This window comes from Equus quagga, chromosome 13 (assembly GCF_021613505.1).
Source record: "Equus quagga isolate Etosha38 chromosome 13, UCLA_HA_Equagga_1.0, whole genome shotgun sequence".
NCBI classification, from domain to species: Eukaryota; Metazoa; Chordata; class Mammalia; order Perissodactyla; family Equidae; genus Equus; species Equus quagga.
This window is the reverse complement of record NC_060279.1, coordinates 101782658-101809326: the sequence shown is the minus strand read 5'-3', so window position 1 is coordinate 101809326 and position 26669 is coordinate 101782658. Positions and strand designations below refer to the sequence as shown.

At 60.2% G+C, this 26669-nt stretch overlaps 1 protein-coding gene across 6 annotated transcripts; it reads left to right on the top strand.

Moving 5' to 3' along the window:
* The first annotated feature begins 2269 nt into the window (after nt 1-2269).
* Nucleotides 2270-25448, top strand: GRAMD1A (GRAM domain containing 1A). 6 transcript variants are annotated; one of them, XM_046681119.1, is made up of 20 exons: nt 2270-2398; nt 3207-3525; nt 11744-11954; nt 12072-12092; nt 12563-12647; nt 12786-12889; nt 12970-13065; nt 13835-13915; nt 16761-16873; nt 17015-17165; nt 17689-17887; nt 18937-19080; nt 20469-20587; nt 20662-20804; nt 21227-21330; nt 21428-21601; nt 21698-21785; nt 22999-23106; nt 23189-23309; nt 24991-25448. In XM_046681119.1, exons 2-20 carry the CDS (start codon nt 3257-3259, stop codon nt 25081-25083), a joined length of 2424 nt encoding a protein of 807 aa, XP_046537075.1. In that variant the 5' UTR covers nt 2270-2398; nt 3207-3256; the 3' UTR covers nt 25084-25448. The 6 variants fall into 6 exon arrangements, with proteins under 6 accessions (XP_046537075.1, XP_046537076.1, XP_046537074.1 ...); XM_046681118.1 differs by lacking the exon at nt 2270-2398 and adding an exon at nt 2866-3062; XM_046681120.1 differs by lacking the exons at nt 2270-2398; nt 23189-23309 and adding an exon at nt 2864-3062.
* Nucleotides 25449-26669: the final 1221 nt, after the last annotated feature.

The window sequence follows — 26669 nt, the reverse complement described above, 5'->3', positions numbered from 1 at the left end:
GGATGGATGGATGGATGGATGGATGGATAGTGAATGGATGAATGGATAGATGAAAGGATGGATGGATGGATGGATGGATGGATAGATAGGTATATACTTGATGTGTGACAGACAGGAAAACAAGGAGACATGTAAAAGAATGTTCATAGCAGCACTATTTTTAACAGTCCAAACTGGGAAGCCATCAAATGTCCATCAACATAATAGATAAGTAAATAGTAGTATTCATCTACAATTTGTTTCATCAGTGGAATACTATACAATACTAAAAATAAACAGATTTCAGCTATACACAATAAGCCAGATGATTCACAAACACAGTGTTAAATGGAAAAAACCAAATACGAAAGAATCAAAGTGTGTTACTCTATTTATATGAAGTTCAGAAACAGGCAAAACTAAACTAGGATGTTGGGGAATACACGCTCAAGTAGTAAAACTCTAAAGAAAAGCAAAGAAGGGCGGCTCCTCGAGGCCAGGGTGGGAGGTGGGTTTGCTGGGAAGGCACTGTGGCCTCTGGGATGCCAGCGGCACACTCTTCCTTACCTGGATGATGGGTCCCTGAGAGTCTCTTTTCTCATATATTAAGTTGTACATTTATATTTTATGTCCTTTCCTGTGTGTATTATCCGTCACAAAAAGGTTTTGAAAAACATGAAATATGAAAGAAAAAATCTGACAAAAGATAGGAAAGAACTTTACAAGAAACCATTTTTCCAAAGCGCCTAAACCCCCGGTGGTGACGGTTGCACAACAATGTGAATGTTCTTAACACGACTAAACTGTACACTTAAAGATGGGTAAGAAGGTGACTTTTATGCTATGCATATTTTATCACAATATTAAAAAACCCCTAAACATACAGTGAGTGACATGAAAACATACCCAGATACATGGGGAGTGACCCCCTGTGGACATTTTGGAAAACTCAGGATTGTAAAGAGAGCAATCGTAGGTTACAGCACGACAATTCAGTCCCCAGTGTTCACTCTTCTCCGCGGAATGTGACACGCTGACTCAGGTGGAGGAGGAAGACAGGAAGACTCGCTTCACCAGACAGCAAGACTTAGCGGAAAGCTAGAGTAACTGAGGCAGAATCCCACGGAGCCAGGACGAGACAGATCCCGGGACCCGACCTGAGCACTCAGAGACAGCCCCGCACAGGTGAGGCCCGGGGGGCTGGGCCATCAGTGGGACACTGGCCACCCCAGGGTTACCCAAGGAGCACAGCCAGGAGCATCCAGGGCAGCTCCATACATCGGAGCAGAGAACCGGAAACAACCCTGCACCCACGGGCACACGGACAAATAAACTGAGGTGTCCTCCCACGACGGGATAGCTGCAGCAGCAGAAACGCTGGAGTGTAACCACTTGCACCCCGTGGACGAATCTCAGGAATAACGCTGAGTGGAAAAAGCAACTCAGCAGAGATGACACGTGGTATGAGGCCATTTCATAAAGCTCAAAAGCAAAGACAACTGAAAACCGTATTGTTAGGGATGCATAGCAACGCGATTTAAAAAACTGTTCAAATTTGAAGGAATGATAGCTGTCAAACGGGGGCTGATGGAGGCTTCTGGAAGGGAGGTGGGGCAGGATGGGGGAGGCCCTAAGGCAGTCAGAGGGCACTTGCCTGTATGTGTTGGTTCTCACATTGGGGGTGGGGAGGTTACAAGTTTGTTTTATTGTTATACTTTGTAATTCACACCCACGATACAGACATCCTTTAGTCTGTGTCAATTATTATGTAGTAAAAATGGAGAAATAAGAGAAAAGTGCCCAGACCTAAGCCATTGGGAATAGCAGCGTCTACAGACCAGGTGGGGGAGATGGAGCTGCGCGCAGGAGCGAGATGGTGCAGTCAGAGGGTGGGAGGAGAGCCAGAGACTGGGGCATCTCAGGGCCGAGAGAACCTCCCAGAAGGAGGAGAGGTCTCCCAGCATCTGGCTTCTAAGAGCAGGCAGGCAGATGAGCACTGGAACGTGTCTCAGACCCGGACACCTGGGGGTGGTCCCTGGGCTCGGAGGAGCAGTTCTGGGGACCAGAGGGGACTGAAGCTATGTGGTGGCTGGCTGCCGGCCAACAGGAGTGATGGACCAGTAGAGGCCCAGGTGAGGACAGCCCCTTCCCCAACAGGGTAGTCAAGAGGGAAGGACGAGGCGCAGACCTCAGCCTCCTCCATGGTAGGAGCGCCCCCACCCCCAGCCTGCCCTCTCTCCCAGGAACAGCTGGCCAGAGGGGAACACGACTCCAGCCAGTCACAGACAAGCTATTCCTGCCGGCAAGGTCATGACTCTCGGGCGCAGCCAGGACTCCCGGGGGGAGGGAGGGGCCTGCTGTCCAGCCCTGACCCTGGATGTCCAAACCCTGTGAAGACAGAGGAGGAGGAAGCCATAAGGTAGGGGTATTGGGGTGCCTGGGAGGACCCCAGGGTCCAGGCCTAGCCTGTAAGGGTCAGGGTCTTCCCCAAGCCAGGGGACCATCACTGGGCCCCACAGGTCCTCCTTCCCTATTCCCCCGGCAGCAGGACGCCAGAGAGCCCTTGCTGTGCTCTGCTGTGAGGACAGACAGTTACCCATCTGGTCTCCCCAGACCAGGCGGCCTCTGCTATCACGCTGCCACAGGCGGGACCCGCCTGGCTGCGTCCCAGCTGGGGAGGCCTCCGGCCACCCTCCCTCTGTTTGTCTAGGGAGGGGCGACTGCTGAGCCAACAGGGAAGGGAAAGCCTGGGCTCGGCCTCTCTCTTCCGCTCCATCAGCCGTTGCCCGGGTGGAGACCTCTGGGGCCCACCTCGGCCCGGCTGCTTCCTGGCTGGGGTGTGAGGGGCGCCTGGGTGGCGTATGGAAACCCAGGCCTACCCTTGGCGAGTGCTCAGAGGAAGTGACCCCGGCCTGGGGGCTTGAACTGACTCACTGCCCACTGGCTGAGCGCGGCCCAGGCAGCGCTCCACGTGTCAGAGCTCTGGGACACTGCCCTGCCCCCTAGGACATCGGCATCAGGCTCTCCCGTGTCCAGAAGAGGAAACTGAGGCTCGGGGTCATGAAGGGAAGACACTGGCTGAGGTGGGAACCCCACCCGGACCGCTCTGAGCTGCACCCTGTGCTCTGCACCTCAGCTCCTCTCTTCTTGGTGGAGCAGCAGGGGGAGGTGGTGAGGGGCAGGGTGTGGAAGGAGCTGCCCTTTCACCTCTCTTTTCTCTCCTCCAGAGACCTTGCTGCCGTCCAAGGCCCCCAGCTGGGCAGGCAGAGCCCTCCCCATGGCTGAGCTCCTGCCCCTGCTGCCTTGGGCACCCCCACTGACCCAGGACGGTGCCCAGGACTCACCTGTACCCCCAGCCAAGTGGCAGAGCCAGCAGCCACAAGGTGGCAGTGCCGAGGGCCTGGCCCCTGAGGCCTGGAGACTCCTGGGAGTGCCCTCCATTCAGATAACGCCATGTAGTGATGGGGAGTCACCCCCCGGAAGCCCGACCTCCGGGCGCCTGCAGCTGCTGAGGACCCCAGACCTGGAGAGCCTGCCCCAGGACAGGTCAGACCCAGGCAGTGGGGTGGGAATGGGTCTCCCTCTCCAGAGACTCATGCTGGAGGGGGGTTCCCTGTGGCTGTCACTGTGCAGGTGGGGAGCTGCTGGTCAGTCAGAATGTGGCCTCAGCTGAACAGGGTCAGACTGGAAGCTGTGAAACTGATGCACGAACCAAAACAGGCAGCTGGGACTCTGCAGTGGGATAACAGCCTCAGCGCTCAGCTGAGCAGGGCCCGGGAGGCTGGAGGGGGCCAGCCCCACACCCACCCTGTGTTTTTCAAACTGTGGGTCGTGACCCCTTTCAGGGCCATGAAAACAACCTGGTACATGGCAATCGACACTTTTTCCCAAACAGAACTAGGATAGAAAGGAAAATAACAGTGTGTGAGGCAGGTGAGTAAGTGTGGTTTCTGGAAACTTCTGTGACGTTGCATGTATTCCTAAGTGTTGTACCGGAGGCCGATCTGAAAGCTATTTCCTGCCGCAGCTCACGGGCAAAAAAAACAACAAAAAAAGTTTAAACAAAACTTCTGCAAAGAAACACAGCCTCTGGCACAAGGAGACAGGAACTGGGAGGTTCAAGGCTACAGGGGAAAGGACCGTGGTGGCCCTGAATAGAAATATCCATTGCCGTGCCTTCCCACAATGATCCAGATAAGTCTGTGAAGCAGAGTTCTGGTACCACCGCGGAGAAATCTCCGAAACAGTGACTGTGGGGAAAGCAGGTCGCAAAACCAAACAGCAGGAGCCTAATTGTCTATCTCTTGGTGTATCTTTTTAAAGGACATTGAAAAATAGACTATGGTTGTTGATGGATACATCCTGATGTAGAAAAAGGAAAGAAACCTGCACAGGAAAAACACGCGAACTGCAGGGCTGTGGGTCTCTTGGGGGGCAGAGGCAGAGAAAGGACGGATGGGGAGCCGGCTGTAACTGTCGTAGTTTATTTCTTTAAAAAAAGAAAGAAAGAAAGAAAAAAGATCCGAAGCAAAAATGTCCACAGCTATTATATACGGGTCGTGGGGACATAGATGACCATTATATTTTTTTCCTGTTTGAAATCAATATTCTCTAATTAAAAATTTAGAAGTATTTCAAAAGAAGAAACAGGCAAAGAGAAATATAAAGCAAGCAGTGAGACAGAGGGAGGTCATGGAAGGAGGACCTCTCTGAGGTCTCAAGGAGAGAGGCAGTCAGGGCAAGAACTGGGGGAAGAGCTTCCATGTAGAGGTAACAAGTGCAAAGGCCCTGGGGCAGGAATGTGCCTGGAACAGGAGTCAGAGGAACAGCAGGGAGGCTGGTGGCCCGAGGGACTGAGCAAGGGTGAGACAGACAGGGGAGAAGTCAGAGTGGGGCCCTGGGCACCAAGGTAAGGACTTTGGTTTTACAAGGAGGGAGGTGCAGCCAGGGGAGGGCTCTGAGCCAGGAGGGCCATGACCTGACTGGGTTCACAGGGGGCTCCTGGCTGCTGTGGGGAGCAGACTTCAGCGGGCAGGACGGAGCAGGGAGACAGGGAGGAGGCTGCTGTGATGGTCCAGGAAGCAGAGGATGGAGGCCGGGCCAGGGTGGGGCAGTGGGAGAAGAGATTAGATTCTGGATAGATGCTGTGGGTGGAGCCCACGGGGTTTTCGGAGAGACTGGATGTGCCTGTGAGGGAAAGAGAGGGGTCAAGAAAGACTGAAGTTTGGGGCCTGCCATCTGCCAAAATGGAGAAGTGCAGTGGGTTTTTCGGAGGGAGGGGGTGTAAGGGTGGGCAGGGGGCTGGGGATGGAGTTCTTCAAGATGTAGGAACAGCCCATCTGGAGAGGGGTGCGGAGCAGGTCCGTGCAGGGTTCCTCTGGCCAGGAGCCTTGAGGAGGGACTCGGGCGAGGAGTCCAGGACACCAGCAGATCCAGGCAGCCCCTGCAGAGGCAGGCGTAGGTGATGGTGGCAGAGCACGGTTGCACCCAGCTCTGCAGCCTACCCACTGGGTGACCTCCTGACCACTCACTTCTCCTCTTTGAGGCCAGGTTTCCCCCTGCCCCGCTGTCCCGTGCGAAAGCCCTCACCAGAATTCGTGGGCGCCCCAGCACGGGGGTCATCTCCCCAAGATCACAGGACACACAAGCGCCGGGGAGGCTGCATGCTAACTTGGTCTGGCTGACAGGGACTGGGGCCCCAGAGAGCGAGGGACTCCTGGGGCCAACAGGGGCTCAGAGACTGGGCGGCCTCCGGGCCCCACCTGCTTCCCCTTCCCGCCGGCCGAGGTTCCTCCGGTAACACAGCCAGACACCTCCATCGGCTTCCCGGAATCTCCATCACCCCCAGCTCCGCCCCGCTCTCAGGGTCGCCCCGGGAGGGCGGGCCGCTCTCGGAGCTGAGGCCCCCTTTGCGGTACCAGGGAGAGGGCCGCAGCCCGTGCCCAGGAGCCGCCGTGGCGCAGTGTTGTTTTAATTGAGACTGTCTCTCTTTCTCTTTCTGTCTTCCCCTTTCCCGCGGTCATTTCTCTCTCTCTCTCTCTCTCTGCGGGCCTCTCCGGCGTGCCAGCCGCCCCCTCTGGATTTCTCGGTCCAGCCCCTCCTCCCCTGCGCCCTCATCTCTAATTCTGCTCCCGTCTCCTCTCCCTCGGGGCCGCCCGGTCCTCGCCCCTCCCCTCCCCCCCCCCCCCCCCCCCCCCCCCCCCCTCCCCTTCCCTCCCCTCCCCTCTCCTCCATCCCTCCCTCCCCGCGGCGCCGTGACGCGGGGGGCGGGCGCGGAGGGTGCTGACGCCGCGGCGGCTCCGGCGGCTCCGGCGGCTCCGGCCTTTGTGCGGCGGCGGGGCCGGGGGGCGGCGCCGCGGGAGGCGAGGCGGGGGCCCTGCGGGGACGCCGGTCAACCCAGCCCCGCTCGGCCGGGCGCGCCCTCCGCGCCGCATCCATGTTCGAGTAAGGCACGGGCCGGGGCTGGGGGCTGTGCACGTGGGGCGGCCGGGGGGGCGGCGGGCACGGGGGCGCCGATCGCCGACGGGGCCGACTCGTCCCTGCGGGGCCTGGCGCATCCCGCGGGGAGGCCCGGCCTGGCTCGCCCCGCCCGGGAGGCGAGGGTGGGCGCGCGGCTGAGCCGGCCTTCGGGCCGGGGTGGAGGCGGGGCGGAGTCGAGCCCCGCAGGCCGCGGGCCGGGCAGGCCGGAGCAGCCCTCCCGGGCCGGGCCCCCTCCCGCCGCCCTCGGTTGCGCGGGGCGGGGGGCTGCTGCGGCTGGGGGCCTGTGCGAGCCCGGCGGACCGCGAGCCGGAGACCCAGGGGGTTCGTGGGCGCCGAGTCGACCTCCTGCCCCCGCCTGGGCCCGCTGCGTTATCCGTTATGAGTCCGGAGTCTTGGAAGTGTGTACGCGTGTCCGGAGCTCCTAGTGTGCGGGCAGCTGTGGTCGTCCTTGCCTCTGTGTGTGCGTGTGTGTGTAATTTACCTCTGCATCTGTGACTCCAGGTGTCACTGTAAGTTGCCTGTGTGTCCAGCCGGGACTTTAGTGTGTGTCCATATGTCTGGGGCTCCGCGTCTGCCGCCATGACCCTGTGCCTCCGTGCGTGCCTGTAATTTGCCTCTGAACCTGTTAGCTATGTGTGCACATGTAGGTTATCTGCGTGTGCTCGTGTGTTGCACTGTTGTGTGTCGGGGGCTCAGCGTGAATGACTGAGACCTTTTGGGATGGTGCCAATCGTTTGCCTTCGATTCCATTTTTGTGTGGAAGTTCCACTGTGTGTCCAATTGTGACATTATTGTGTGTGCCTGGGCTTCCGTGTTTGCAGCTGGGACCCTCTGGGCTTTGTGTGTGTGACGAGCAAGAGAGAGAGACCCCTTGTGGTTCTTGGCGGGCCTGGGACCCTCCCTCCGGAGACCTTGACTGTACCCTTGGCTCTGCAGCAGCAATGATAACTGATAGAGTTCCCCTGTCACAATGTATACAGCACCTCCTGTGCATTATTTCAGTTCCTGGCCTCTGTGTTGTCGAGATGTGTCCACACCCCCCTGGGCTGTTTTTTTCCCGAGTCCATCACGCGCCATGTGAATGTCCTGGTTCTCTGTCAGCGACAGCAGCCGACACCTGCATCCCTTCCACGTTAGCACAGGCGGTTGCTTTGTCTTCCCGGCCATATGGTGACACCAGGAGAGCCGAGTCGACCGTGTGACCGTATTACCTGGGTTGTGCATGTGTTTGCTGGGGTCCCCGCGGTTCTTCTTTCACTGGGTGGCTCTCCGTAGCCGTGGGAATGTTATTTGTTTTTCGTTCTTCCCTGAGACTGTCTTGTGACTGTAAGTGTGAATGTGATCTATCTGGGACTTTCTGTGGTTTTCTGTGACCCTCTGCAGCTGCACGTGTGACTGTAACATACGTGTGATATGACTGCTACGTGTGTGTGGGTGGAGGGGGGAGGCTGGGGGAGACTTGTTGCAACTGTGGGGACCTCCATTTGCCTGTGACATTGGTGTGTGTGACCCACACCGAGTTTCCCTTTTATGCACACCTGTGTACACATCTGCCCGGCTCTGCCGAGAGGCACCTCTGGGCCTCTTGGGGCCCAGAAAGCCGGAGGTGAGGTGTCTGCAGTGGTGAAACCCCATTCTCTTCCGGGTCCCCGCCTCCCCATAACGGTCCCCCGGCTGTGTGGGCTCCTCCCTTCCTCCTGTCCTCTGCCGCAGTGGCCTGCCTGCCTGGGCAGCCTTGGGGCTGTGCCTGCCCTCCAGCACTTCCTCTTCATCCTGCCAGGGAGCAAGAGCTGGGGGTGCGGCTGCCCACCCCCCCCCCCCCCCCCCCCCCCCCCCCGCTGTGTGCCGGCCCTGTCCCTGGGTGCCCGCCCCAGGCCCGCGGCTGCAGGAAGTGGGACAGGCGGAGGAGGGGTCTGCATTTCAGGCTGGAAGTTGAGGCAGGTGAGGATGTGTCACCCCTCCCTCAGAACCCTTCTGTAGCTCACCAGTGCTTTCAGGCTGGAGCCCAGAAACCTGGCCAGGGCCCCCAGGGCCTGCATTGGGCCTGTGCCCTCCTCCCCTCCTTCCTCAGGCCCACTGGCCACCTCACTCCTCCTCAGACCCGCCACGTTCAGTCCTCTCCCTGAACTTGCTGTTCCTGCCAGTCTCACCCCCCCACTTTGCCAGATCTGTACTGTCCTTGGGCTTCAGCTCAGGTGTGCTCTGCCTGCCGCCCACCCACCCAGCCCATCCTTTATGTCGGTGGTCCTCAAACTTGACCTTGCATTGGAACCTCCTGGGCCCACCCCCAGGGGCTGATTCCGGAGGTCTGCAGGGGGCCTGGAATCTGCGTTTCTGACAACTTCTGGGGGCTGCAAGTGCTGCCGGGTGAACAGCTTTCGGCCCGGCCAGTCCTGAGATCACCGTCCTCACTGACGTGTTTTCTCATTGATTATCTCCATCTACCCGGAGTGGCGGGTCCCCGCAGATGGGGCTGGTGTCTGTGTGGCTCGCTTCTGCAGGGCAGGTGCTCAGTGCACCTTAGAGGTGACTGACTGGTGTTTAGGGTCAGTTTGGGCCCCAAACGCCAGGCTGAGGTGTCTGCGTGGTACCTGTCGGGGTCAGCGTCGCGACATGGACACAGTGCGCCAGGCCGGGTGCTCCCTTTCCCTCTGGCCCCCCTTCTGCAGCCCGAATGCCTCCCGTGTGCTGGCTCTGTGTGTCTCCGTCACCTTCCGCTGCAGACAGCCCTGCGACTCCTTTATGCTCAAGAAGAAACAGGCATAGACGGGTTTAGACGCTTGCCTAAGGTCACACAGGGAGGAAGTGGCTGAATGGAGTCTCAGGGTCCAGCAGGTCACAGGCCTGGTTGAATCCAAGTTCTCTGAAGGGCGGCGGGGGGCATCAGTCATTCATTCAGTCCGCAAGAGCAGATGCTCACAGAGCACCCACTGTGCGCCAGGCCCTGGTCTCGGCTGTGGGGATGCAGCGGGGAACAAACCCCCTTCCCTGTGGAGCTCACCCCCTGGTGTGGAGGATGAGCAAGGAGAGCCCAGAGACGGTTGGGTGGGGGGAGTGCGGAGGAAGCAGGTGTGGGGGGGGTCTGGAGGGTGGGCCTCGTGGTTTAAATGGGAGGTAAGGGGAGGCGTCTGGGAGAAGTGTCCATTGAGCAGGGCCCTGAAGGAGGCCAGGAAACCCTGCGGACTTCTGGGAGGAAGTGCACTTGGGCAGAGGGCATGGCCACGGCAGGAGCTGGGGCCGGTGAGCAAGGGGCCATGGAGGGTCCAGCCCTGGGCTTCTCCCTGGAGGGAGCGCCGGTCACCGGGGGGGCCCAGCCTGACTCGAGGTCCAGGCTCCTGGCTGCGTGTGGGGAGCAGACAGACTGAGGGGGACAGGGACGGAGCCGGGGGGACCGGGGAGAAGGCAGTTTCCAGAGTCCAGGGGGAGTGGTGGAGGCCCTGGTCACCATCTATTTCATTTATTTATTGTATTCCACAAATTTATTTCACAATTATGACCTTAATGCCTACCCTGGGCACCATCCTGAGCAATGCTGGGGACAGAGCGGTGACCAAGACAACACCAAGGCGTGCCACCAGGGAGCTCACAGACCTGTGGGGGAAATGGAGTTGTCATCAGACAGTGACAGCCCAGAGCCGTCGGGTCTGGATGGGGTAGCCGAGGCCAAATAATTAGGGAGAGGCTGAGAGCTGTGGGGGGCCTATGGGCACCCATGAAGGGGAGGCAGCATCCAGGAGGGAGGCAGTGTGCGAGCAAGAGGCTCAAAGGATGCCTGAGAATTTGCTAGGCAGAGAAGAGAAAGGCCAGTCTGGACCGAGGGCACAGCATGTGCTCAAGCCTGGAGGCAGGAGAGAGAAGTCTGAGGGACTGCCACCTCTACCCGGAGGAGGTCATGGCCCCCAGGCTGGAGTCCTGCCCAGAATTAAACCAGCCGTGCAGACTGGACAAGTGGCTCGTGGCCTTGCGCCTCAGTTTCCTCCTCTGTAAGGTGGGGATGGTCATAGTCTCAGATGCACAGGGCTGTGTAAGGAATAATAAAGTTATCACTAGGAGAGCTTGCCGTAGTTCCTGGTACGAAGTCAGCAGTGACTCTGGTGCTTACCCCACGGCCTGTTACGCTTCCTGTTACTCAGCCCTGTGGGAGTTCTGTTGGTTCCTCTCTGCCTCCCACCAGGAGCTTGGTTCCCCCAGGCAGGAGCCTTGTCTGGTGGCCGCTGCTGCTCCCAGCCCCGGCCAGTGCACGGGTTGTCCATGTGGTCACCAGTGTTTACAGAGGGTTCACTGTGCGCCGGGTGCAGTGTTGGGTGCTGAGAACAGGGGCAGCCAGGACCTCCTCAAGTTCAGGGTCTGGGGCAGACAGTAAACAAACTGAATAAGTGACCAGGATGAGTGGAGAAGGTGTGAGGCGGGACTGGGGCTGGGGGCTCCTGCCGGCTGGGGGACCAGGAGAGGAGGAGCGTTCGAGCGGAATGAGATGGAGCCGTCATGCTGGGGCTGTGGAAGGACATCCGGGCAGAGGGCCTGGGACAGGAGTGCAGTTGGTGAGCTTGAGGAGCAAAAGAGGCTGGGATGGCTGGAGGGGAGACAGTGACAGGGAGAGGGAGAACGTGAGGTCAGAGGGGGCACGGGGGCCTTGGGCGCCGAGGTGAGGACTTCGCTTTTACCCAGCCTGAGTGCAGCCAGGGGAGGCTCTGAGCCCGGAGGACCCTGACCTGACTCAGGTTCACCGGTGGCTCCTGGCTCCTGTGGGGAGCAGACTGCAGGGGGCGGGGACAGAGCTGGGAGACAGGGAGGAGGCTGCTGTGATGGTCCCGGAAGCAGAGGATGGAGGCCGGCCCTGGTGGCGCAGTGGAGCAGGGGAAGTGGGTGTAGTAGCAACAATGGAAATAGATTTGGGATGTGGAGCAGGTGGGACTTGCTAACAGCTTAGAGGTTAAGAGTGAGGAAAAGAAAGAAATGAAGAAGATGCTTAGGTTTTTAGCTCAAGCAGCTGAGTGGGAAGTGGCCGCCTAAGAACCGCTTGTGAGAGCGAACTGATAAGTGAACTCAGAAGACAGCAGGCGTCCTCCGCGGGCTCCATTCGAAGCACATTCTGTGCACTGACTGCAAACCACCAGCCCAGGCCGCGCTCGTCGCCCCGGGTCACAGGGGAAGTGTCTGCGGGGCGAGAGCAGGGCCGGAAGTGGGGTCGAAGTGGGGTCGGTGGGCTTGGGGGCGGGCCTTCCCGAGTAGGCGTGTCCCCGCACCCCAGCCTGATCTCCCCGCAATGCCCGCCTCCCCCCAGCACCACGCCCCACTCTGGCCGGAGCACGCCGAGCAGCTCCCCATCTCTCCGCAAGCGGCTGCAGCTCTTGCCCACAAGCCGAGCCCCGCCGGAGCCAGAACCGGGCACCATGGTGGAGAAGGGGTCAGACAGCTCCTCGGAGAAGGGCGGGGTGCCTGGGACACCCAGCACCCAGAGCCTCGGCAGCCGGAACTTCATCCGCAACAGCAAGGTTGGTGCAAGCCCCCATCGGGGGTGTGGGGTAGGAAGAGGAGCCGGAGGTGGGGGGTGGGGGGGCGGAGGGCAGGGGATCCAGAGCTTGTTCTGACTTCACTCCATTCTCTTGCAGAAGATGCAGAGCTGGTACAGTGTAAGTGTCTGGACGGCGGGGCTTGCTGGAGGGCTGAGAGGGAGAGGGCCGGTGCTGGGCCAGGGGCCCCAGGCTGCAGCGGTCAAGGGAGGGGTGCCAGCTTCAGCAGACCTAAGGTCACATCCTATGCTGCTAGTTGTGCTGTGTGCCCTTGAGTGAGTCGCTTAACCTCTCTGGGCCTCTCTCTCTTCTTGGGAAACAGTCCCAACCTTACAAGGCTGAAGGGAACCTCACTGAGAGTCAGCTGGTGGGTATTTGGCCTAGAGCCTGGCTTATGTAGAAATCAATAAGTGGCCTTTTGTCCTGGTTATGCTTGTGGTAGGCCCAGTGGGAGCCAGAAGGGAGTAGACACTGAGGCCTCGGAGACCCTGTCTGGGGCTGAGGAGACTGAGGGGCCCTGGGAGCTCTGTGGGGCAGAATTAGGGATGTGGACCCCCCCTTGGGGTCCTCACCTCCCGTGCTGCCCCCAGATGCTGAGCCCCACCTACAAGCAGCGGAACGAGGACTTCCGGAAGCTGTTCAGCAAGCTCCCTGAAGCCGAGCGCCTCATCGTGGGTGAGTCCTGCGCCCCAGGCCCATCCCTGGAGCTGCCCCGAGTGCCCTGCTCTGCCCTCTGACCCCCGCCCCGCCACAGGCCGGCCCGGCCGCCGTGTGACTCGGTGTCTGCCCTCTCTCCCTCCCCGGCCGCCTCAGATTACTCCTGTGCCTTGCAGCGTGACATCCTCCTCCAGGGCCGCCTCTATCTCTCCGAGAACTGGATCTGTTTCTACAGCAACATCTTCCGCTGGGAGACGACGGTGAGCCGGCGGGGCGCAGGGAGGGCCCAGGCGGGCCCTGGCCCTGGCCCCAGCCCCGCTGACCCACCTCTCGTCCTCAGATTTCCATCCAGCTGAAGGAAGTGACGTGTCTGAAGAAGGAGAAGACGGCCAAGCTGATCCCCAACGCCATCCAGATCTGCACCGAGAGCGAGAAGGTGGGCCCGAGGACTGCTGATGGCCGCGTGGCCCCTGGTCCTGGTGGGCTCCCCCCTCAGAGCCCTGTTTATTCTGCCCCCCCGAGCTCCTTGCGGACCTGTCGCTTTCTCTTCACTCCCCCAGCCCTTGCCCAGCCCGGGCTCCCATCGCCTCTGACCTGGCTCCCTCCATCAGCCTCCTGTGTTGGTCCCTGCAGTCTGTCTTCTCTCTCACACAGCCTCTCAGGGATAGCAGTAATAGTGAACTTCTTCCCTCCGTCACCTCAGATGTCCCCTCCCCTTGGACGCCTTCCCTGACCCTCCGTTCTGTCCCCGGGATTGTTGCCTCACAGTTCTAAGATGGCAGCTCACACCAGCGGCCCCGACGGGAAGGAAGGGGGATGGGGGCAAGACTTCCCAGCAGACTTCCCTTTGTGTTTTCTTGGCCCAGAATGGGCCAGTTGGCCATCCCTAGCTGGCAAAGGAGACTGGGAAAGTGTCCTGGGTGGCTCCCCTCTCAGCCCAACCCCGTGGGCTGCCCTGTCTGGAGATGTGCCTGTCTCCTACCCTGGACTGTGAGCTTTGGGGACAGGGCCAAGGCAGTGTCCTCTTTGCGGTCACTCCAGCATCGTCCAGTGGCGGGTGGGCACAGAATAAAGATTGTGGAGGGAATGGAGGGATGGATGAACGGATACAGGAGGCTGGAGACTGGGACCAGGTGTGGGTAGGTGGAGCTTCCCTGCCCTCGGGCCGCTCCCTCCCTGTGCTCACAGCCCTCTGTCTCCTGCAGCATTTCTTCACCTCCTTCGGGGCCCGGGACCGCTGCTTCCTCCTCATCTTCCGCCTCTGGCAGAATGCACTACTTGAAAAGGTGGGCCTGGGCAGGGGGCTGGGGGCTGGGGGACCGTGGGGCCAGGGGGGCCAGAACTCAGGGAACTGGGGCACCCGCAGCTCTTCTCCATGGGCAGCAGGCCCAGTGCATCTGCAGCTTCCTGTGTAGGCCCCGCTGGGGGCCGCCCCGGGCTCCAGCTCCAGACCCACGAGAAAGGCACATCCATGGCCCTCATTTACCATCTGCAAATCCAGAATGCTCTGAAAATGAGGAGGTTTTATTGTATTTGTGGCGGCAAAATCTGACCTGAGCCAACATGGTGGTTTAGAGTCTGTGTCAGTGTCTCTGCTGCAGTGGAAGTGTCCTCTCCGTGCCGGCCTCCACAGTGGCCACTGGCCACGTGTGCCTGTTGGCCTCTTGAAAAGTGGCTGGTACGACTGAGGATCTGCATTCTTAGTTTCATTTCATTTTAATTAATTTAAACTTAAGTGGCCACGTGTGCTTCTCAGTTAATGTGACCATTCATATGTTTCAGGACAAAAAAATGTTCATGTGTCTGACAGGGGTAAACCTTGGACGTAGTTGGAATTCGACAGGAAGCCATAGTGTGCAGTGTAGACACTACCAGTGCCTCTCACACTGCAGCCTCAGGAACCCTTTGCACTCTTTACAGTGATTGTAGACTCCAGAGAGCTTTTGCGGAAGTGGGTGATACCTACCAACATTTACTGTATTGGAAGTGGAAACGGGGCCATCTTTAAACACGAGATACACAGGGACACCGCGCATTAGCCGGCAGAGTGACAGCATCCCGGGTCACAGGGCCTCTGGGAAACTCCAGTGCTCACTCATGAGAGTAATGTTGGGAACGGCGGGTAACGTCTTAGGCTGCCAGGAACGCTCATCATACTGAGGAAGGGGGGCTTGAGCTCATGGACCCTTGAAGGGGCCTAGGGGACCCCCGGGAGTCCGCGGACCACACCGAGAACCTCTGGTCCACACTGGCCTGGACACTAAGTAAAATGGAGTTGTTGCTGGCGCTGTTACAGCGGACGGCGCAGGCCCTGGTTGTCTTTCTAGCCCCACGTGACTTGGCTTTGAGCTGTGTCTCGCCCGGAGGCTTTGAGTAGGGACTTTAGATTTGATGACCTCACTCATGGTCTGCGGTCTGCAGCGCCCGCCGTGAGTGGCCCTCCGGGCATACCCGCGGTGGGACAGGGTTCATACAGGGTGCGTTCACTTGCAGGGAATGAAAACCCAGCCACACGATGGTTTAAGCAAGCAGATCCTGATAATCACAGAAGGTGGTGGGGTGCCAGGCCGTGTTCTGAGCATTCCCTGAGTTACCTCCTGCATTTGTCCTTCACAGCCACCCTCCGAGGTGGTGTGGTTAGTTCCTTTATGTCACCAGTGAGGCAGGAGGGGTAGACTTGCCCATGGTCACCCCTCTGCCTATTGATATTTTGTCCACGTTTGTCGCCTCATGGTTGCAAGATAGCTGCCACAGCTCCAGGTGTCACACCCTCACATAAGTATGCCAAACATGAAGGAGGAAAGGGGTGGATAGAAAGTGAGCTTTCCTTTATCAGGGAGGGAAAGCCTCCTTTAGCTGACTTCTCTTTACATTTCTTTGGCTAGAACTGGGTCACGTGATCACCTTTGGTTGCAAAGGATGCTGGGTATGTGGCAAAGGAAAGATGAATTGGTATAAACCAGTCACAATTCAACCTTGGGGCTGGGGAAGATTTTCACCCCAAACTAATCAGGGATCTGCTGGCAGTGAGGGAGGGTGGATAGATACTGGGCAGGCACCGCACAGTGTCTGCTCCTGCTGGCCTCTAGCACCTTGCAAGGCCCACACCCGCTCCTCCAGTGGTGCTGCGCCATGTCCTGTCCTCTCGGGGCAGCCCAGCTGTAGCCGTCCCCGGGCAGGAGCAGGAACCTGAGAGAGGGACCGCATGGTGTCACAGTCTCCAAGGAGGGTGAGGGCAGAGGAGGGTTCCAAACTCAGGCCCTGAGGGCCCCGGGGCAAGTCACTGAACCCCATCAGTTAGATGGGGACCGTGAGTACTTCATAGCATGCAGGGCCAGCCCAGAGTAAGAGCTCGGTGATGTCAGCTCTTAAGAGGAAGGGTTTCCCAGTGGTTAGCCCCAGGGTGCTAGCCCAGCCCTCCAGGCTCACATCCCAGCACTGCCACTTCCTAATGGATGGCCTCGGGCCATTACTGCATCGCTGAGCCTCAGCGTCATTGTCTTAAATTGGTGACAGTATCGGCAGCTCCTTCACAGAGTTGTTCTGAAGACTCAGGGAGTTGGCACGGGTCCGCGGGTCGGGATTTGCCTGGCCCCCCGTGACGCTCAGTGAATGGCTGCTGCTGCTGCTGCGGTGGTGGTTACTATTATTCCTGTTTCTCGTCGTGATCCAGCCGCTGTGGCCGTGGGTAGCTGAGGGTCCAGGGCTCTGAGGACACCTGGGAAAATAGCCGGGGCAGGATGCAGGAGGGTGGGAGCACCGGCTCCGGAGTCTGGCGGGGTTTGACTCGGAGTTGCCCTTGGTCACCTGTGTGGCCTTGGGCTCATCACTTCCCCTCCCTGGGCCCCACAGCCTCTCTGTAACGCTGGGAACGGTACCCTGGAGCTCCGGGAGTGTTGTGAGGACCCGAGGGGAAGTCCGGAGCAGACTGGCTCCTAGGGGGGCAGGTGCGGTGGGCGGGGCATCCGGGGTTCGGCCATCCAGGGGCCGTGGGCAGGGCTGGGACGCGAGGCCGTGCTGCCCCCTGCTGGGAACCCGGCGAACTGCCGAGGCTGAGGGCTCCCGGGGTCCCGGTGGGAAGGGCTCCGGCCTCAGCCAGGCGGAGGCCAACCCCACGTGCCGCCCGCACAGACGCTGAGTCCCCGCGAGCTCTGGCACCTGGTGCACCAGTGTTACGGCTCAGAGCTGGGCCTCACCAGCGAGGACGAGGACTATGTCTGCCCCTTGCAGCTGAACGGTCTGGGGTGAGTCGGAGGTCGGCGGCTGGTTCCTGGGGTCGGGGAGACAGGAGGGGCTGCCTGCGGGGCTCCTGGAGTCCTGGGTGGAGTCAGGTGGGTGTGTGAGGTCTCAAAGATACAGTGGTCTCAGCCTCCCTTTCCCTGCAGGACCCCCAAGGACGTGGGAGATGTGATCGCCCTGAGTGACATCACCCCCTCGGGGGCAGCAGACCACAGCCAGGAGGCGAGCCCCGTGGGTTCACGCCGTGGCCGCCTCACCCCCAACCTTTCCCGGGCCAGCAGCGATGCGGACCACGGGGTGAGCAGGAGGGCGGAGGGGAGAGAGGGTGCTGCCAGGAGGAGACAGAGGAAGGAAGGCGGGGGGTGGTGTCGGGGAGACGGATAGACAGATTGGGGGGGACACGGGAGAGGATGGACAGAGGGACAGATGGAGGAGTAAGGGAGGGGACAGAGGGAGGGATCCGACAGAGCTGGGAAGATGGGCAAGGAAAATAGGGACCGAGAGAGACAGGCAGAAGGGGGGACACAGACGCAAAGGGTGGGAGACAGAAGAGGCAGGAGAGGGAAGGAAGGGTGGATGAGCGAGGAGACAGACAAGGCCTGCACAGGACGGACAGACAGACAGGACAGGCGTAAGAAAGCTTCTGGCCCAGGCCTCCAAGGCAGGCCTGTAGGGGCCCCTCGTGGCTGAGCCCTCCGTCCACACGGCCTCCAGCATTGCTTCTCCTGCAGTGGCGAGTCCTTCTGGCCGATGTGGACACGTGGGGGCCCTCGGGCTGGGGTAGAGGTGGGACGAGGCTGCATGAAGCCTTTCTCTGCAGGTCGAGGAGGACAAGGAGGAGCAGACGGACAGCCAGCCAGACGCCTCCTCCAGCCAGACAGTGACCCCGGTGGCTGAACCCCTGAGCGCGGAGCCCACCCCGCCTGACGGGCCCACCGCCCTGGGCCCTTTGGACCTGCTGCCCAGTGACGAGCTGCTGACAGACACGAGTAACTCCTCCTCGTCCACGGGGGAGGAAGGTGAGGCGGCGCCCGCACGGTTCGCTTCCCTTACCTGTGACAAGCCTCACTCCGAGCGGCCTGAGCCTGGGGTCTGCTGGCTCTCGGGACTAAAACGTCCGGCAGGTGGGCAGGTGAGGCGTGCAGGCGGTGTCAGAAGTCTGCCTGTGCTTAGTTCTGCTCTGAAGGCAGCAGGGAGGGGGACTCAGAGCCCAGACTCGGAAGCCAGTTGCCAGGGTTCAAATCCCGGCCACCCTGCTTCCCAGCTGTGCAGCTTGGGCAGATCGTTTAACCTCTCTGAGCCTCATTTTCCTCATCTGAAAAATGGAGTTAGCAGGAAGAATACCCTCTCGCAGGGTTGTTGTTAAGAGAGTTAAGTGAGTTAGTACAGGTAAAGTGCTTGGGCTGGTTAGTAAGTGTTGGCTCTCATTATTATTCCCGTTTTCCGCAGAGAAAGCTGCTCCTCAGGTAGCTTCTACTCTGGTGGGGCAGAGTGAGCCCCAGCTCTGCCCCAGGGGAAGAAAGCACGCTTTTCCCGGGGGCTGCACCAAGAGCTTAGGGTGGGCTCCCATTGGTCCAACTTAGAGCACAGGCCCAGCCCTAAACCATCATGGTGGCTGATTGGCTGGGCCTGCGTCACACCTGCCCCTGAACCAATCACGGTGGCTGATTGGCTGGACCTGGGTCACGCACACACCCCTGAACCAATCACGGTGGCTGATTGGCTGGACCTGGGTCACGCACACACCCCTGAACCAATTCCTGCGACCGAGAGCCGCAGGCTGACCCCCTGTGACCCTGTGGCCGGAGTTGGCTGGCCTAGGTGTGTGCTCCGCCTTGAACCGGTCGCGGTGGCTCTGATCAGCTGGGCCTGGGACACACGCCCCCACTGTGCCCCCGAGCCATCCCTGTGGCAGAGGGGGTCGAGTGGTGCTCTGTGCCAGTGTCCACTCTGTCCAGGAGGATGGGCGTGGGGGCGGGGAGGAGCGGTCACCCAGAGGGAAGCAAGGGCCCAGGCTGAGGAGGGAGGACAGCAAGTGGCGTCACCCACTGCTTTTCTCTGCCGCCAGCGGATCTGGCCGCCCTGCTCCCCGACCTCTCCGGCCGCCTCCTCATCAATGCCGTCTTCCACGTGGGCGCCGAGCGGCTGCAGCAGATGCTCTTCTCAGACTCGCCCTTCCTGCAGGCCTTCCTGCAGCAGTGCAAGTTCACAGGTCAGGGGCCAGGTACCCGGGTTGGGGGTGGAGGGCCAGCCAGGAGATGGGGGTGCCCTGCTGTGCTGGTTAGGTGTGGCGGGTGGGGGAGGGACAAGAGGGTCCTGAGACCCAAGCGGCGCGGCCTCGGCTGGTTCCCAGCCGCTCTCTGCCTCAGTTTCTTCTTCTGTGTAATGGGGGTGTGATGATGGACCTGCCTTGTCTCCTGGGAACTAGAGAAGTCTGTATTAGCAAGGTGCCCAGAACAGTAGCCTACAGTAAGCAGTTAATGAACACGAGTTAATGATCACATGCTTAGTGCCCACTCTCAGGCTTGTGCAGAGACCAGGACAGACAAACCCCAGGATCTAGTGAGAACGTCAGTGTGTAGATGCTCCCATGAGGGAGTGCGAGTGTCCGAGGGGTGTCCGGACGCTGCAGGAAGGCTGTGAGGTTGAGCCTGTCAGGGAAAGCAGGTGGGGGGGAAGAGGAAGCCAGGCGACCAGCAGGCCCTGCAAACGCCCTGAGGCTGGAGGCAGGCAGTGGCAGAAATCCCTGTGGCCGGGCCCCTGCAGCCAGGTGTGGAGGGGCAGCCCCAGCCCCAGGTGAGGTGAGAGGGCTGGCCAGGGGCCCAGCACAGGAGCTCAGGAGGCTGCGAAAGAGAGTCAAGTAGGGGAGGGGCCAGCTAGGTGGTAGCTTTTCTCTCTTTTTTCTGTATTGATGAAACATGCAGAATATCCTACAGAGTGAGTCAGTTGTGCCTTGTCCTTGGGGATATACAATCCCCCAAAACTGTGCTTATATCCTGGAGATACTGGCACATCAGACTGAGGCACTCAGACTCTGTCTGGGGGTACTCGGGAGCTATGCAGTATTCTAGGCAGATAAGGTACAGGGTCAGGCTTAGCTTTAGGAAGCTACCCCTGGAGCAGAGGTGGAGACTGAGGCACGGAGCTTGGGGGGAAGCTGGAGGAAGTGGGGCCCACCTCTGAGACGGGCCCCTAGAGGAGGGGCAGGTTGGAGGAGATGCTGAGGCTGGTGTGGGTTCTGGTGGGTGTGAGAGCTCCACGGGACTTCCAGGGCATGTGTTCAGGAGCTCAGGTCTGAGACTCGGTGGGAAGCCGGGGCTGGTACAGAGAGGGAAACTGAGGCTGCAGGAGTGGATGAGCCCAGGAGGGCTGAGAAGTGTGGGGAAGGGAGAGGTCCCAGCTCTGAGTATCACCAACATCTGAAGTTTTAGGCGTCCAGAGGGAAGGTGGGCAGACACCCGAGTGGGGACACAGAGGAGTGGGGGTTTGGGGGCAAGTTCCCAGAGAACTAGAACTTTCTGGAAAGGCTGACTCTCCTACAGCCTGTGGGTGGGCAGAGGCCTGGAGAACGGTCTGCTCATTCTGCTCCTCCCCGCCTAGACGTGACCTTGAGCCCCTGGAGCGGGGACAGCAAGTGCCACCAGCGCCGGGTACTCACCTACACCATCCCCATCAGCAACCCGCTGGGTCCCAAGAGCGCCTCGGTGGTGGAGACACAGGTGTGCGGGGCGGCGGCCGGCCGGGGGTGGGGTGCGGCGCGGGGCTGGCCCTGACCTCCTGCTCCCTCTCGCAGACGCTGTTCCGGCGCGGCCCGCAGGCGGGCGGCTGCGTGGTGGACTCGGAGGTGCTGACGCAGGGCATCCCGTACCAGGACTACTTCTACACGGCCCACCGCTACTGCATCCTGGGCCTGGCCCGGAACAAGGCCCGCCTCCGGTGAGCCCCGCCCGAGCCCGCAGCGCCCCCTCGGCTGCCGCTAGGGCAGAGGAGCAGAGGTGTCGGTCCCGAGGGCTCAGGGACACCCTGCGGTGTGGAGCCGCCATTGACCAGGATGTGGTGCGGGCAGCTCGGTGTGAGCTGCGTGGAGCTGGGGCACAGCAGCAAGGAAGAAGGGGTGAGGGCCAGGGGCGGGGGGCGGCCGGAGACTCGCCCAGGCAGAGGGTGCGGACAGGGGGCCGACGGGCCAGCGTTTGGGGTGAGTGCGAGGCAAGGAGGGATCACAGGGAAGCCGTGGGGTGGGAGTGTGTTTGGTCTGTGCGTGACAGGGGGCCGCCTCTGAATTAGGGAAGGGAAGCACCTGGGCAATGGGGCAGCAAGTCTGGCGTCAGAGCCTGACCTCTGCCCCATACCCCCCCCAGAGTGTCCTCGGAGATCCGCTACCGGAAGCAGCCCTGGAGCCTCGTGAAATCTCTCATCGAGAAGAACTCATGGAGCGGCATTGAAGAGTACTTCCGCCACCTGGGTAGGGGCGGGGCCGGCCGGGTAGGGTCGGGGCGGGGCCTGCGGGGGGCGGGGCCCGGCCCGGTGCAAACCCGCGGAGCTGTCTCCTGTGTCCGCAGAGCGTGAGCTCGCCAAGGCCGAGAAGCTGGCCCTGGAGGAAGGCGGGAAGGATGCCCGGGGCCTGCTGTCAGGCCTGCGGCGGCGCAAGCGGCCCCTGAGCTGGAGGGGCCACGGCGACGGACCCCAGCACCCAGACCCGGACCCCTGCGCTCGCGCTGGCATGCACACCTCAGGTGCGTCCCACCAGGCCTGCGCAGGGCAGGAGGAGGAGCGGGGCTCGGCGGGGGAGCCCGGGAGAGTCTGACTGACTCCGAGTTGCTCTCCTGCAGGCTCCCTCAGCTCCCGCTTCTCGGAACCGTCCGTGGACCAGGGCCCCGGGGCAGGCATCCCCAGCGCCCTGGTTCTCATCAGCGTTGTGTGAGTATGGGGCTGGCCTCGGGGTCAGACGGGCCTGGATTTGCATCCTTGTCTGTGTGACCTTGGGCAAGAGCTCGGCCTCTCTGGGCCTTTGCTTAAGTGGGAGCTTGGGCTCCCCTCACAGTGAGGATTAAATAAGATGGTGTTTGGCACCTGCCGGCAGAGCTCCTCACACAGTGTGGACGCTTGGTTTGTCATGGACAAGTGTTTCCTGCTGGGACGGCAGAAGCCCTGGAGGCCGGGAAGGTCAGAGGGGCCTGACTTTGCTCGGGGGCAGGGGGCTTCCTGGAGGAGCAGGCACCCAAAGCCTGTGGAATCCGGTGAGCGAGGAGAGGGGCAGAGAAGAAGCAGTGTCATTTGCACATTTCATTCGTGTTTTCTGTGCCCAACTCTAAGCTGGGTGACCCCAGGGACACAGTAGTGACCAACAGCCTTGAGGGGAGCAGACCTGACGGCAGACCAGATGATGAGGCTGTGATGGGGGAGGCACAGGCAGAGGGGACAGCCCGGGCTGGCAAGGTCAGGGAGGGCTCCCTCCAGGGTGGACGGGCGGGCAGTCAGGGAGGGCCTCCTGGGAAAGTGGAGGACTCCTGAGTGGAGATACCCCAAGGGCTCGACCGGGGGGCTGACATGCACGCGGTCCTGGAGCCGCAGGGGGCAGGACGTGCTGAGGAGATGGAGGTGAAATCCATGCTCCCAGCAGACCCTGGGAGGTGAGAGTCAGATGCGCCCCACACTCAGCTTCTCTGAGCCTCAGTTTCCCCACAACAGCGGGGCAGTGAGAGGCTGTGCTGCATGCTCTGCTCGGAGCTGCCGAGCCCGGAGGGTGGGGGGCTAGGACGGGCTGGCGGCTCTCATCTCTTTGTCTCCCCTCCCTGCCTCCTCAGGATCTGTGTGAGGTAGGCTCCTTCCCATCCTCATGTCTCTCCCCCAGTGCAGCCCCTTCTCCCTGCCCCAAGCCCCTGGTTCTCCCAGGGAGGTGGCCCGGTGTGGCAGTGAAGGGCGCCAGTATCAGACAGGCCTGGGGTGGAACCCTGACTTTGCTGTTTGTGGACTGTGTGACCCTAGGCATGTCACTTACCCTCTCTGAGTCTTAGCTTCCTCCTCTGAAAAGGGAGGTAATCCTGGTGCCACTTCAGGCTGTGGTTGTGCGGGTGCCCAGCTGAGGGGAGCATCCGTATCCTGAGTCCTGACCTCTGCCCCCTGCCCCCAGCCTGATCGTCCTCATCGCCCTCAATGTCCTCCTCTTTTACCGCCTCTGGTCCCTGGAGAGGACGGCCCACACCTTCGAGACCTGGCACAGCTTGGCCCTGGCCAAGGGGTGAGTGGATAGCCCTAGGGGTTGGGGGCTTGGGCAGGTCTGGGGAGGCCGAGGCCCCACTCAGGTCCTGCATCCCCCACAGCAAGTTCCCCCAGACAGCCACAGAGTGGGCGGAGATCCTGGCCCTGCAGAAGCAGTTCCACAGCGTTGAGGTGCACAAGTGGAGACAGATCCTGCGGGCTTCCGTGGAGCTCCTGGACGAGGTGCGGCTTTGGGGCTGCGGGCTCCTGCATTTAAATCGCGAGAGGCAGCAGGTTCATCTGGGCCTCAGTTTCCTCTTCTGTAAAATGAGGAGGCCATTCCTAGTCCCCACCTCCCAGAATTGCTGGAAAAATCAGTGGGATGGAAGAAAGAATTTCTTGGCTCTCATCCTGGGAAGAAAGTTCAGGGTGTCTGACTTCAGGCATGGCTAGATCCAGCCACACAAGACTAGTAAGAATTGGTCTTGTATCATCTCTTGTCTGTCTACCCACAGGATTGGCTTTGTTTTGGGCATCCTCTCCCCCAGGATGACTGAGGTGGTACTTGCAGCTCCAGGCTGACATGCAAAAAAAAGAGCCTGCCCTCACTGGCTGCTGGGGCCACATGCCCATGCTTGACCATTCACAGTGGTTGGTTAGGCAAGGCTTGGCCCCTGAACCCCTCCCCCGCTTTGGGGTGACTGAGGGGTCACCTGAGGGTGGGAGAGGTTGTCCCAAGGCTACTGGGGTATCATCTCCGGGAGGGGTTGCCCCAGACAACCTCTGCCGTTCAGAGGCAGCGTCTTTTCAGATGGCCAGGTTCAAATGCTGGTGTGGGACCTTGTGCAGTGACTTCACCGTTGGGGCCTTGGCTTCCTCCTGGGTAAATGGGGTAGCAGTAGATGTGATCTCAGGGACTATTGAGGGACTGAACGAGGTAATATTTAAATAGTGCCGAGCTCATTGTAAACAATGTGTTTGCTGTGAGCCCAGGGCCCAGTACACAGTAGGTGCTCAATAAATGTGTAGTGGGTCAGCACAAAGGGCAGCCCCTGGGGGAAGTGCCTAAGGTGGGGAGGGGCATGAGTAGCTGGGGAGCAGCTGGCCTCGGCTGGGTGCCCACCCTGGTGGGTGACGGTGAAGGTCACGTCTGGTCACCGTAGACCATCGTGCTGAGGGCCACCTTCAGGGGCCTCCTTGCTCCCTGAAATGGCGCTCAGAGGGAGATCAGGCCAGGAAGGGCCATGCAGCACGGAGTGGGAGGGGATTGAGGCTGGGGCCTCATGGCTCAGAGAGCGGAACGGCCCGGCCCCCTGACCCTGAGTTAAATTCTTGTTTTCCTCTCTCTCTCAAACTGCCAAGGGCACAGAGTTGACTTCACAAATTAGTGTGAACGGCCAACGCCGGTTGAGGCCGGCTGTTCCAAGTGCTAAAATGGCCAGCTGACTTGCTCCTCACGCCAGCCTGTGAGGGATGCTCTTGTCATCCTCCATCTCATAGATGGAGACGCTGAGCAACAAGGCATTCAGACTCGCCCAAGGTTGCACAGGCTAGCTGATGTGCACTGAGTGCTTCCTGGGTGCCAGGTCCTAGGTGGCGCCCCGCCCCCCCCCCCCCCAGTATCCCTGAACTAAGCCAGGGAAGCAGGGATGTTACTGACCGTACTTCCGCCGAGGGACCTGGGACGGCTGAGGGGCTGGCCCGAGGTCACCCAGTAAGGAGGGGAGCCAGGACTTGAAGTCAGGCCACCTGGGCCCCGTCCATCTGCTGCCTGTGAGAAGTTCAACTGGGCGCAGCCGGGCTGCCTCTTGTTATGGGGTGACCTTGGCAGGGCACATGGCCTCCCTCGACCTTCCTGGTTCCTCAGCGGCAGGATGGGGTGATGTCACCTCTGCCGACACTCACCCGCCTACCTCTCCCCCAGATGAAGTTCTCGCTGGAGAAGCTGCATCAAGGCATTGCCGTCCCAGAGCCTCCTTTTGACTCCCAGCCACAGCCCGACGACAGCTTCTCCTGAGGATGCCGGACACGCAGCCGTTCCCCCAAAGGGACAGATGGACATAGAGCCTCGGTAGCCACTGCTGGCACGGTGTGAGCGCCGGGAGCCTTCCGCCCACCCCTCCCGTGGCCTGACCAGGGGCCACGCAGACACGGGGACCACAGACACAGAAGATGCACTTTAGACCAGCGTGTGCGAGTCCAGCTGCCATCGCCTGCCCTCCAGGGAGCTGGCCTGGCCTTTGGCAGGCCCCCCGCTAACTTATTTTGCCCGGCTGGGGTTGTGGGGGGCGCCTCCTGGGGTGCACGGTTCCCTCAGCTCTGGGTTTAATGTATTATATTTATTTGGGGCTGACAGAGCCCCAATAAAGGGTTGGAAATGGCTGTGGCTGTGCCTGCGGGGCCCTGGGAGCAAGAGGGAGGGATCTGTCCATTTTCTGGGGCCACGGTCACTGGTGTGACCTGGAATTCCCCAGCATCTTTCATAAGCTTTGCATCATCAGGGTCCAATGCAGGGGCTCCGAGGACAGACTCTGGTGCCCAGTGGCCTGGGTTCAAATCCACGCCTGATACTTAGCAGGCACATAACCCGCAGCAGGTCAACCTCTCTGAGCTTCACTTTCCTCTTCTGTACAATGGGCGTAAAAATAACCCGTCTCCCAGGGGCGTTAGAAATGAGTCTTCTCACACTTGAGCTGAATCACGAGCCTGTAGGGCTTATTAAAAAGCAGAGGCAGAGCCCCCCACCCCCCGAGTGTCTGACTCAGCAGGAGGGAGTGGTCTGGGATCCTGCACTTCCAACAAGGGTCCAGCTGATGCTGATGCTGATGGTCCAGAGACCATCACTTTAAGAACCACTTGGAGGGTTCAAGGAGTTAATAAACATGGCTACTTAACAGGCCCTGGCTTGGAGTAAGTATTCAATAAATGTTACTCTTATCATAGAAAAATTGAGGGGAAGAAGGTAACTCAAGTAGTGGGCGCCGAGTGCGCCCCAGGCTCTGGGCTGAGGTCTGAGGTTCATTGAATTCTCACGGTAGCTCCGTGACATGGAGACAGAGTTACATGCCTGATGCCACTCAGCAGGGAGGTGCAAATGACAGGCCTGGCCCTGGTGTCTCCACATTCAGTTGCAGGGTCCTGTGCCCTTCAGGACCCCCCGAGGACACGTCCAGGTTGAGGCTGTCTTACCAAGGAGGAGATGGGTGGAGAGGCAACGTCTCTGTCCAGGTAGAAGCCAGATCTGTCTTCCTCACCCCGTGTGCGGCTTGCGGAGTGAGCGATGGGCAGAGAGAGACCTTCGACGTGTGCCAGCCAGGCTGGAAGCATCTTCACTGAAGGCTTGGGGCAGAGGGCTCGGTGGGTAGAGGCAGGATGGACCACCAGTGGCAGAGCCAGCCTCTCCTGTCCTCCAGCTGTGGTCATGGCAAGTTACCCACTCTGAGCCTCAGTTTCCCATACCTGTAAAATGAGCATCATGGTAATACCCACCTTGTAGGGGGAATTGAATGAGTTAATATCAGTAAAGTGCTTAGAATGGTGCCACGCCCACAGCAGGTGCTCAGCAAACCCCAGCGTATAGGGCTGGCAGGAGGCACCCCTGCC